The sequence below is a fragment of the Plectrocnemia conspersa genome, unplaced genomic scaffold (assembly GCF_051122295.1).
Source record: "Plectrocnemia conspersa isolate PC_06_02 unplaced genomic scaffold, ASM5112229v1 ptg000008l, whole genome shotgun sequence".
Taxonomy (NCBI): Eukaryota; Metazoa; Arthropoda; class Insecta; order Trichoptera; family Polycentropodidae; genus Plectrocnemia; species Plectrocnemia conspersa.
Window position 1 is genome coordinate 15,699,657 of NW_028277172.1, and position 12,653 is coordinate 15,712,309.

At 25.4% G+C, this 12,653-nt stretch overlaps 1 protein-coding gene across 1 annotated transcript; it reads left to right on the forward strand.

Moving 5' to 3' along the window:
• Positions 1 to 624: 624 nt before the first annotated feature.
• Positions 625 to 5,779, forward strand: LOC148233127 (uncharacterized). Its single transcript, XM_088190625.1, has 2 exons — positions 625 to 877; positions 4,178 to 5,779. Exons 1-2 carry the CDS (start codon positions 667 to 669, stop codon positions 4,342 to 4,344), a joined length of 378 nt encoding a protein of 125 aa, XP_088046751.1. The 5' UTR covers positions 625 to 666; the 3' UTR covers positions 4,345 to 5,779.
• The last annotated feature ends 6,874 nt before the right edge of the window (positions 5,780 to 12,653 follow it).

Consider the following 12,653-nt stretch of genomic DNA (forward strand, 5'->3'; position numbering starts at 1 on the left):
TAAAATATATATATATATATATACATACATGAAAATTTTATATTTGCAAAAATCTAAATATCTTATAATAGTTTTTTTACTTTATGGATAGCTTTATAGCAATATTTACAATAATACAATGCTTGCTATTGAAACTTTACTATTTCGAAAATCGTAGATATTTACATAAGTATATAATAAAGTAACTAAACTAGTTTTTAAAGTCTTTTTTTCAGAGTAACCAGAGCCTATAATTTAAATAAAAAAAACATGACAATTAAATATCATTAATTAGAATTGAAGGAATTTTTTGAGCATTTTGCCTAAAGTTTCACATGCACACTGTTAATCACACACAATTTTGATTTCGAAACTAATTAGTTGTTTTCCGTGAATTCGGAGCGAACGGTTAAGAAATCGCCAAATAATCACATACACAAATATCTACCTATCGTTTTATCGAACGAAACTAATCGCATAATGGGGCGATTTTCCACACTTACACCGATATTTTTGACTTGGCTACCTTTACAAGGTTAGCGGCCGACAGTTACCCAACCGCACGCAAGATCACGTCCGACGGATTCGAATCTTGTAAATATAAATTGGATGTCGCGGCTGTTGCAATTATTAGTATCACTTCAACTGTCATCTGAGTTAAAACTATCTGCACCACACTCGTTTGACATGTCGCATTATAAGTTGCTGCTGTTGATTGTCGCGTGTTTCACTGTGGTATGGATAGAAGCGATGGAAATTATGGAGGCGGAGAAGGATAAATCTTTGGACGGGTTTGAGAAAGCTCACGCCTGGGAGGAGGAGAGAGCTTTTAACAAGAAGGAGATCATGTGCATACTGTATGATAAGCACTGTAACAAGAGATTATCGGAAGTCAAAGGTATGCGCTTAACAAGGGTTTCTTTTATGTGTATTTTTTCAGAAAACATACGTTCTTAAATGGCAAAATATTCCTAAAATAATATTTTAACATTTTTTACATATACATATATATAATTATAAAGATACTTTGATTTGTGGTATTTTTATATATAAAACTTTAACTACATAAACTGCCAACTTTTCCTTTAACGGTAATATTTTCCGATCCAAGTAGTCTTTTTCCTGTATTTCATAATTATGTGATTCATATTAGATTTGCTAAGTTATGTCAAAAATGGGTTCAAATTTGTACCACAATTTTGTAACAAATTGATTTTTAATGAGTACTTGTTGTTTATAAATATGTTATTTACACTTCAAAATCATTTACAGTTTAATTTCTATGAACAACTGAGATATAAATTTAGTATAAATGTATATATGATTTATTTTGAGCTCTGGATTATATTTATATAGTTATAATTATGTAACTTGATATTTTCATTATAAAATCCGTACAAAAAGTAATTTTTAGTACTGTGTATTTTTTTGATGTAGTCGATTTTATCGTTTTAATTACATTACTTAACTCGGATTACAAAATACGTAATTAGGCAATTTGTTTTACTCTTATTTTCTTTTACTTTAAAACAATTATTTTTAGAAAAAGAACACAGTATCATTTACTTGAATCTTAATTTTTACACAAATATTTTAATAATAGAATATAGTCTTTAAGATATAATTTAAAATTGCTTTTAATTATGAACATGGTCTTTAAAATTTATCTTGGAAAATAGTTAAGTGCAGTTAAAACATATTTTTTTTATATTATTGTGTTAATCTTTATACATACCTTAACATTCTTAAACATTATTTTTATATATATTTTAATATTTAAATTAATTAAAAATCGCATTATGCTGTTTATCTGATTCATATTTTCATTCATCTTACTATAAACAATTTAGATGAATGCTGTAAATTTTTTTTAGAGAATAATATAAAAAAGAATCTAAAATAAACATTTTATATACATATATATTTATTTTTGAAGAAAGTCTTGAATCATTGGTAAAATTTAGAACATATTATGATTGTAAACATTTATTTAGATAAATTTTAATGATTATTTAAAGATCATTTTAAAAATTTTCATACAATTTTAATATTTTACTTATGTATCAAATATCTGGAATATAATATAAAACAATGTTAAAAATATAATATTTTGTTATCATTATAGATCTACATATCATAAAAACGACATACCACGATTTTTAATTAATCGCAATGATATTCATATATTTATTTAGGTGAAAGCTTGTAAGACCAACTTCAATAAATTTGATTTAAAATATAATAATAATATTGTAATTTTAACAACTAAGATCACTCTTACTTACTTATTGTATATTTCAAAGTGAATATCAATAACACATAAAATAAATTAATAATGATGCGAATTTCTACTATAAAATGAGATACATTGGATTTGATCTAATACGAAGATTTGTGTATTGTACTTCTGTTAATGATATGCATTGCTAAAAAAAGAAAAAACAATACACACAATGCATTTTACTAAATATTTAAGCATAATCTGGTTTTAGATACTCTTCCTGATACTTCTATATTGAGTCTCACTTATATTATATATATTATTTTATTTACATATATTTATTTTTCACATTATTTTTTATTAAAAATAAAATATAAATATTTATATATAAAATAGATGCTGATAGAAATTTGATCATTAGGTTCTTCTTTTTTAGAAATCGTCGATTATGCATTAGAAATTTTTGAAGAATTCATCGCATTTCTAGTTGTGTGTTTAACATTTCAACAAAGTAATACAAATAAATTATAATATAAATTTTATAACTAAATTTAATCAAATATGATTCCTAGTATATACACATTGATTTTAAATATTAATTACGCATTTTAAAAGTTAAAATTAAATTATTGTTATGAGGATGGCTGCAGAAAATGCTCAGAATTTATTTTATTTATTATTATAATTTTTAATTATAAATCTAATATTTTGGAAATCGTAAATTGTGTGAAGAATTTATTATATTAAATACAATGTATTAAAAATAATTTATAATAATAATTTTATAAGTAAAAATAATATAATATGGTGCATAATAGTTAATAAATTATTATTATTAAAACTAGCTGCGGTACCTCACGATAGTGAGGGATCGACACTTCTGACAGCTAGTTATTACTTGTTACAAAACTGGTAAGTTTTGCTTAATTGCTACAAAAATAGTAAGCATTTCTTTTATAAAACTATGTTTTGGTTATTGCGTTGATCTAAATATATTGCGTAATTTCTGTATTGTGTTTTTATTTTTTTATAATGGTTTATTACAAAAAATTAAAAATACAATTGAACACTAGTTCAAGTTGTTGGTTTATAAGATTAAAAAGATAAAATAAGAAAAATAGTAATAACAATATACGGTAAATGAGAGGACAATATACAATTTTATTTTTACAAATTATTAGGCTTGAAACTATTCATAACTAGGGACCTCAAGCTATTGGTAATTAAATATATGCCTCTCAAGTAATATGTGTTTGGGTATTTTATATTTTTTACTTAAATTTAAGTTTTATCTTGTCATAGTCTCTGATTCTAGAAATTATTGGTTTAATATTGTTTCGCTTAATATTTTTATAGTATTTTTTGCTATGATTTTTTAATTTTATGATATTAAAATCTTATTTTAAGATTAGAATAAATTCTTTTTTTTTATATATTATCCTTATCGCTTTGTTTTGTGTACCTAAGTATATATATATATATATATATATATATATATATATATATATATATATATATATATATATATATATATATATATATATATATATATATATATATATATATATATATATATATATATATATATATATATAATTTAATCAATCATGAAGATATAATTATAAATCAGCGTTTAATTCAAGTTATGATGCAAAATTAATAATACACCTAGGAAAGCCTGTATTGGATTTCCTTTATATGACGTCTTTAAAATCGCTAATGGATCACGAGATCCATTCACGTTTTTCAATCAATTTACGTTCACGTTTACCCACTTTACGCACAGCACCGTTTATATCACAGGAGCATTGTGTACAATGTAATGATATCGTGACAAGAACGTGTTTCGATTAATTATTTTGCTTCAAATTGTCATCGCAATTTACTGTCGAGCAGGTCCTTGAGTCTTCAGGGTGTATTGTCACATGCATACTAACGTGCTCATTATCATTACTCACAGCGTCTCACGTGTTTCAGGAACTATGTTGAAGGCTTTCAAAAACGGGTGCTCTGACTGTGGCCCCGAGGATAAGGAAGCCGCGGGGAGGGCCATGGCCATCCTGCTGCACAAACAACCCTTGGTCTGGAAGAGGTTCTCCAGGGACCAGGATGAATCTGACTCAATCTATGGGAAGCGGGCGTGAAGCAGAATATACTTGTGATTATATTTGATTTAAGTTTTGAAAGAGTTATAATATATTAATATAATAAGGACAGAAGTGACATCTAAAATCAATATAAAATATGACCTTTGTATATGACTTCATTACTATACGAAAATATCTAGACAAAAACATATTCATATAAATATTATATATACATTTAAGTAGACTTTTATATAATTATAAATAAAATGAACGAAAAAGTGTTTGGGTGCTGCAATTCTGCAGTCCTTTGAATGAATAACTACCAGATCTAAATTCAATAGTTGTTTATACATTATTCTAACGATAGTATCAGAAATAGATTTTTTTTTAACAAAGTAAATAAATTATTTAAAAGTTACAAACACTACTTTTAAAAATCTGTTACAGATATCTAAATTAAAATATGTATTTACAATTACTATGTTTAAAATGTAATTAATGTAAAGCGGGTCGTAATATAAATTGTTATTTTATATCTAAATATTTAAGTTATAAATTATTTACGATAATATTGAAATGTGATGTTTATTTTTATTTTTTTTATAACATAATAAAAATTATAAATTTTAAAGAATATTTTATTTTTACATCGTGCTGTTGAATAGAAGATATCTATTTATAAATTGGAAGACGTTCTTGATTTTTACTTTGTGTATTGGTAGAAGCTACAGTTTTTAATAGTTATTCTGTATGTTATTGTTAGAAATACTGGTAAATTCCAGATTGATTTGTCATGACTTCCTTAATCCTCAAATTATACATTTTAAGTGTCTGTTTCGTTTGTTCTAGTATATATCTATTACCTTGAAAGTTTTTGGTTTAAAGTTTTATCTTTTCCCTATATTAGCTACACATATTAATTCGTATAAATAATATATAGTACCAGTAATGCGTTTGAAATCTATACAGAAAATGATTATGTTATAGTAAACCTAGTGTAAACATAAATACAAAAACACAAAATATTTTACACGGGATGTTTAATATATAACCTTTTTTTTACTTAATTATAAATATTTTTAAGCGGTAATTATGTAAATATTTTTATTGTATATTGTTATAATATATGTATTTTCTTAATGTGCTATTTACATTCCACGTATATATTTTTTTATTCACGTATAATATATTACAGAAGGGCATGTATGTACGTATTTAATATTGACCCATTAGGACCAATAATACGTGTATGGAATATAAATTACACTTCGATTGGTTAATAATAAATATATATGAATTTTATAGTTCATTGTTATTATCATATAATTGTTAAGGCAGTGATATTGCTGTAATTGAGATATCATATTGAATTTGTTGACCATATTAAGATACTTGTTGTTGATGCATTAAACGTATAAAATTAAATTGCACCAATTATAATCTGAATGGTTATAATAATCGTTATGATGAATTTATTTTTCTACACTACGCAACATGATTCTTTATTATAAATAATAATGAAATATTGTCTTAATAAATTCACTCATTGAGTATATTAAATGTCTTTCATTTAACCCTTTGATTACTGAGCTATTATTTTGCATACATATCCTGAGAATGAGTTAATTTTTATAAACATTTTTCTAAATAATTTTTTATGTTCTGTTGTGTTTTTATAATTTAAACAAACTCTGTGGTTCTCAATATTTTATCCTTTGACAATAAATTAAATCACATTTAATATTTTGGGAAAAAAATAATGTATCATAGATTGAATTTATTTACTGAAATTTTTATAGTATGTATTGAAAAAAATTATAATAATAATATTAAATTGCTTCCTAATGTTGTTCTGATGTTTCCTACTGCTAAAAACACTCGTTGTGCTCCACCGAAGTGCTTTAAAAAAAGTGTCAAACGTTTCTGCTATTTTTTAATTATCCAAATGTCTTACATATTTTAATTATTTAAACAAACTTTTTTAAATTTTTTCTAAAAATATATGTTTATTGATAAATCTATGAAGTATTTATAAAAAAATAAGTAATAATATTTTATTTTAAATTAAAAGCATGGGACTTAAAATATGGCGTCACGGCGTATTGAGTGCAGGCGTACATGTCCATACGAATCAAAGGGTTGATAGATACATTGTAAATAAAATTTTCTTCAATATTATTTATTTATATTTCACTAATTTTTATAATATAATTTTTTTTCATAGTTTGATTAAAATTAGCAAACCATTTTCAATTAATAAATTTAAATAGAAGTAAGTCAAACAGATGTCGCAAATTAAAAAAATGTATATTTTTAATAATGGTAATATATTATTTTAAAATCAAAGACTCAAACCATATTTAACTTAATTGGTGCTATTTAACATATAATTATATTGAGACAAACGTGCATTAAAATAAATATTTCGTGCATTTAAGTAACGTAAATCTAAATTGGAAAAGGATTCGTTGCATAGAGTTATGCATAACACTGTTCTAACCAATGCTTGCTCTCACCTAATCTGTCCAACAAAAATGCACAAACAATTTGTTTTATGGAAGTTATTTTATATATTTTTTAGTATTAATTGCTAGTGCCCTATTGTACGTCGTTTTTTTGGGAAGGTCGCTTCGTTTCTTTGCAAATAATTATATGATCCTTTTAACGTGAATTGTACAACTAATTGCAATGCAACGATTATGTATAGTCCCGACATTTTGACAAAAAATAAATATTGAACACTTTTTATGATTTATTTTATCAATGGTAGATCTTTTTACATCAAAAGTAGAACAATATAGTAACAATTAATTTCATATTTTGTATATCCATATATTTTCAAATTAAATTTTAAGGAAAACAAGCTCACATGATTTATGCGTTTATCTATAGATATATTAGCGTACGAATCTAAGTAATTTAGTAAAATATAGAGAAGCATATTTAAAATATCATAACATAATATTGTTTGTATAATAGTTTGGTGGACGCATGTTGCTGCCAGGACTTAAAAACGTTCTTGGAGAACCAGCCACCTAATCAAAGAGCTTGCCAAATACAAAGATGTTTTCGGCGATAGATATAAAGAGCTGAAAAAAATGTGGGATGCTGCTCATCTATTTTAAGTTTGCTTGTGTTTAATCCTTGACTCTCAACTAACTTGGAAATCCACTTAAAATATAATAAGTGTAAATTTAAATTTGCTCGTTCTTGACTGTAAGCAATATTAAAGAAAAAATGTTTAAAAAGTCAACTCTTATACAAATCGATCATTTGACTAGTAATTCCATATGCTTCTTCCGTGTAAGGGTTACATACTTAATCCGATAAAATATGTAAAAACGCTATTAATACATAAAATATATTATTATGAAAGGCGGCAAATGCTCCATGGTTTGTCCGCAATTCGATTATACATGGTGACTTAAAAATATGCACTTTAAAAGAATACTTGAATCAATTAAATATAAATTTATATTAATATAACTAGTAAATTTAAATCAACAAAAACAATAATAGATAACTAATTATTGAATATTCATGTTTATTATATTTTTTTATTTAGGTTTTATTCCAAGGAACTGGTTCATCAAATAACAGTCACTGAATCGTTACGAGTTCCAACAAAAACTACAGCATCATAACTACTACTAAATGCAAACTCTGCACAAAAAAATTAAAAAAATACTTATTTGAAAAAATTCCATTTCTGTAATGATTTAAAAAACATATTAAGCGTTTCTAAGTATGTGACTAGCCACTATAAAACATTAAATAATAAGTAATTCAATATCTACATAGGTTTCATATACCACATCCTTCACTACAGATATTAAGTTCAATGCTATTAAATTCTCCATATAATAATAATGACATGGACCGTTTCTCATACTTAGATTATTTATCAATTTTCGTCATCTGTGTATATTATTTATATATTATAATATTATACAATATAAAAATTCACACTGTGTGTCATGAGGGTCATTAATAATGCATCACACGTTTGTGTAGTATATACAAACGTTTTTAACAATGACCCAGGAAAATCAGCTATCGTATTAGATAAGCGACAAAAATGGCTTGTTTATGTACTTAAAACTATAATTTAATTGTATAATAATCACTTACACAAGCTATTTGATTCTATAATCATAGCATCAAGTATTTAATCAATTATTTCCAGTATTTGAGCTTTCACGTGATTGATTTTACGATTAACTTCCTGTGCGTATAACTTCCTGAAACTAATACTCTTACGACATTAATATATTTTGTAAAAAAAGAGCGATAGTGATATAAAAACAAAGTACTATCTACAATTAAAAGTAAGGTTAAGTAACGACGCAGTTAATAAAAGTTTGAGTAATACGATCATGCAATCTGTTTACAATGAATGAACTCAGTGTGCATGCCCGAGCGTATACGACTTAAAAAATATGCTAAACTACGTAGAACTTATTTAGTATATTAATTATTTTAGTACTTTTTTATTAATATATAATATAATACAATTTTATGTTCATATTAAGGGCAGAATAGCTTAGTTTTATATTTTATCTGTCATCTTTTTAGTGTAAATGATGTGGTTAATTCACGAATTGATAACATACACATACATACATAAGTATACATAATCGTTTTGACTTTAATGGTTATTCTATATATTACAATATAATATAAATATTTTTATTATCTCGATACATATAGTATTCTTAAAGAACTAGAATAACATATAAAAACTATAGAAATAAACACATACTTTTTAATAATATATGATATAAGTCTGGTAGAGTAAATTTTAATTTAAACATACATTTTGTTAAGAATTGTAGTACTGATAAATCGTGCTATTATTTCTAATGTTTTTAAGTTTATGTTTTGCCAATTTAACGCAGTTTTTTTTAATCTATTCCGTATTATTTTTCTACCTAGAAGCCAACCGAAGAAGTATTGAAATAATTTGAGTAATTAATATTTACATAACTTAAAAACAGTATCTTTTAAACTTAAACTACTTCTAAATATACTTCTTGTTTTCAATGAGATGAAATATTTGTTCTGACACGCAAATCACCGCTAGATTTACTATTGTATTTTTTCCTCAAAAAAATATGTATTCTTTGACTATGTTGCTGAATGTTCGATTATATTAAGAAGTTGCAAAATCATCTAGGTCATCTGTGCTTTACTGATCATTTATTTATTTATTATTATATTGTTATTATTGCAAAAATGTCAAAGTCACGATGCAACAACGCTCAGACACGCACTTGTTAACAAAAAGGAATAATGATCAATCACGCCATTCTCACGGAGAAAATAGGCCAATACTAGTACTAGTATTAATGATAAATTAACAGACCATTAACGCGTGCGAACGTTGCACAATGCACATTTTATATGGTTTTTATCTATGCTTGATTTGATTAGGCTGCAACTTTACGGTATGGCAATAAAGAATAAATATCTCATAGGAAACGATGCATTCAATGAATAATGCATTATATTGGTATTGATATTTCACACTTCAACCAGTGTTATAAAAACAAAAAATAAATCTGCATCTCTAATTTATATTTAATCTATTTGCTCGGCGACTTTTGGCTGCGAGCTCTAGAATGCTCTAAAAATTCGCGATCGCGTCCCTTATTCTTGTCCAATACGTCAGCGCTTAAAAACGCTCCTCTTCCTCACAAGCCAACTACTCAATGATTTTGCCAAACATGTGTGCACAATAATTATTTTTTAATTAAAAAAAAATGTTTAATTGTATAATGACTATTATAACGCATTGGGAAACCTTTCAAGAATTGTAAAAAAAATATGTTATTGATTAAAAATGTTAGATTGAATGTAAAATATAAAATAAAATTAAATAAAATCAAACTAGTTTACCCTATTAAAAATTCCAATCAAAACAAATTCCTTATTCGAAATGTTTATTGATGCGGTGTTAATGTGTCTCCTCTTAAAATGATAATTGTTATTCTAATAAATTTGCACAACTAATGAGGTCACTAGTTATAAGACACAGATGGTTGCAATAGCTTTCAAATCCTGTTTCAAATTTATTTATGGTAATATGTAAATAAATCGTGAGATTGGATGGAATTACATTGTAGTTTATGTACATGTTTTATTGTTTAATTAATTAAGAATTAACCTAATGGAAGATCAAAAACTTTTAGAAAAAAAGTTTTAGAATTTTCATTAGGTCAAGTTGTGTATGGTTAATTCGTTAAAATTAAGTTTAGGACGTTCGTAATTGGCAAATTGAGTTTCATAGACATTTAGAGCGGCATATAATTTATTTAAATAATATGTTTGCTAATATACATATGTATCTACCGGTAAAAATGTATTCGGATATAATAGCTTCACTGTATGTATAATAAATGCCCTCAAATAATTACAAAACATGATAAGAATATTTAAGATTACATTTTGAGCGCTTTTCATAAAATATGTTTCGCTACTTGTTTAAAAAAATATATATATATTGTAATCTTTTTACTTGGTGGGTGGTTCGTGCCATAGCGTCTATCGAGTTAAACTTTTGGCGGCTTAAGGTGACTGCTCGACTGAAGCAAATCTGACGATCAAAATGAAAGTGGAAATATGTGTCATCTGTGTCTGAATACGAGTTTAGAGCCGAAGTCTCCAGACTAAAAACTCCAGTTTAATTCCAGGTCAGAAGTGAAGTAGTGAGTAGAAGTTCAAGTGATTTTTTATGGCAGTGTTCCAGCTTTTATATTATATGATAAGATCAACAACCTTATTTGACTCCTTGAACTATTATGGGTAATTCGGGGTGAATTTATAAACCCCGTTTTTATCTTTTTATAGCAAATTAGAAAATTATAGCTGTTTCGTAAGTGTAGTGAATCCTGAGATTTGAAAATTTATTGATGAAATGAAGGGCTCTCTGGACCCTTTTTGATCGTATAATAACGGTCGATTATATTAACCTCCTCATACCTCAAATTTTATTTTTCGTGTAAAAAATGTTTTTGTAAAATTATTTTATTAAGTACATTAAAGAGGAATGAAAAATATTTTTTTCTGTTAATTTTTTTATTTAGTACAATAAAGGGGCACGAAAAATATTTTTTTGTATTTTGAAATGGTATTCTGTATTTTTCAAATAATATGGTGGACAATATGATTTACAAAAAGATCTTAGTAAAAATGTATCGAAAATGGCTTATATTAATTCATTGTATATTACAATGTTCACTGGGTCTGAGGTGGTTAAAATTGATGCACATTATTTTGTTATTTAACTTCTTCTGTTAAAAATAGTTAAGGTTTAATTGCACGGTGCATTAATTGCACTGATATAGAAATACATTACTGATCCTTTGTCCTTAATATTTTTTTTATCCAGCCGTTAAAATGCCTTTTTACCGACAACAAAAAATCCATTAATTTTTATGCAACTTTTGTTCAAGTTAATTGCATATGATGATTTTGGGTTGTTTTAACTTGTCTAAATTTATTTACATAGTTTGAGAAGCATCAGAGAAATAATATATTTAAATAAATACAATTATATAGATACACATATTTAGTGTCAAAATTCCAACTAAAAGCTATAACTATTTAATAAAAAAAACATTTTTGCAACAACAAACAAACAGCAAAAATAAAAAATAATAATATCACATATGCATTTAAATTAAATGTATTATAAAGATACATCTATTGAAAGAATCTATAATTAACAATTTATAGAACACAAAATAAATAAAATTCAATTGATCTATATCACAAGAAATTAAGTAAATTACTACAATATTTTTACACATATGTGCATATTTTATTTATTTTATTTATAAGCTTATCAATTCACTCACATAAATTTAACTGAACGCAATATTATTTTATTTTTGCATATAGGTGGTTTTACACATGTTTAATTTATTATTGTATTTAGTGTAGTATTCATAATTAATCATTTCTATGATATTCTGATATTAATCCTTAAATAACGAGTAATTATAATTAATATGAAGTGGGTTATTATTAATAATCACTTCAGACACTTTTTTTGAAAATGTCGAAATAGGTAAATGTTGAAATAAAATCCCTTAACCCGAAAAGTGAAAATAACTACCCTTGGTGAAGATCGAGTGATACTGTGAATGTTTTACGTGATATGTTTAAATCTGCCATTCAATTTACCAGTGAGTATTTGCAAAAAAATGCAGTTGTATACCTGCCAAAAAACCGTTATTGACTGGAGAAATTTGCTTATCATGCATAAAATGTACTAGTTGACACAAATGCTGGTTTGTTTAGGGTTATGAAAAAGTGACATTTTTACATATATATATAAATGAAGTTATGACACTTATTCTAAA

Coding starts and splice junctions, on each gene's coding strand:
- LOC148233127 (XM_088190625.1), top strand. CDS start 667: ATGTCGCATTATAAGTTGCTGCTGTTGATTGTCGCGTGTTTCACTGTG. Junction 878..4,177: donor GAGATTATCGGAAGTCAAAG/GTATGCGCTTAA, acceptor CACGTGTTTCAG/GAACTATGTTGAAGGCTTTC.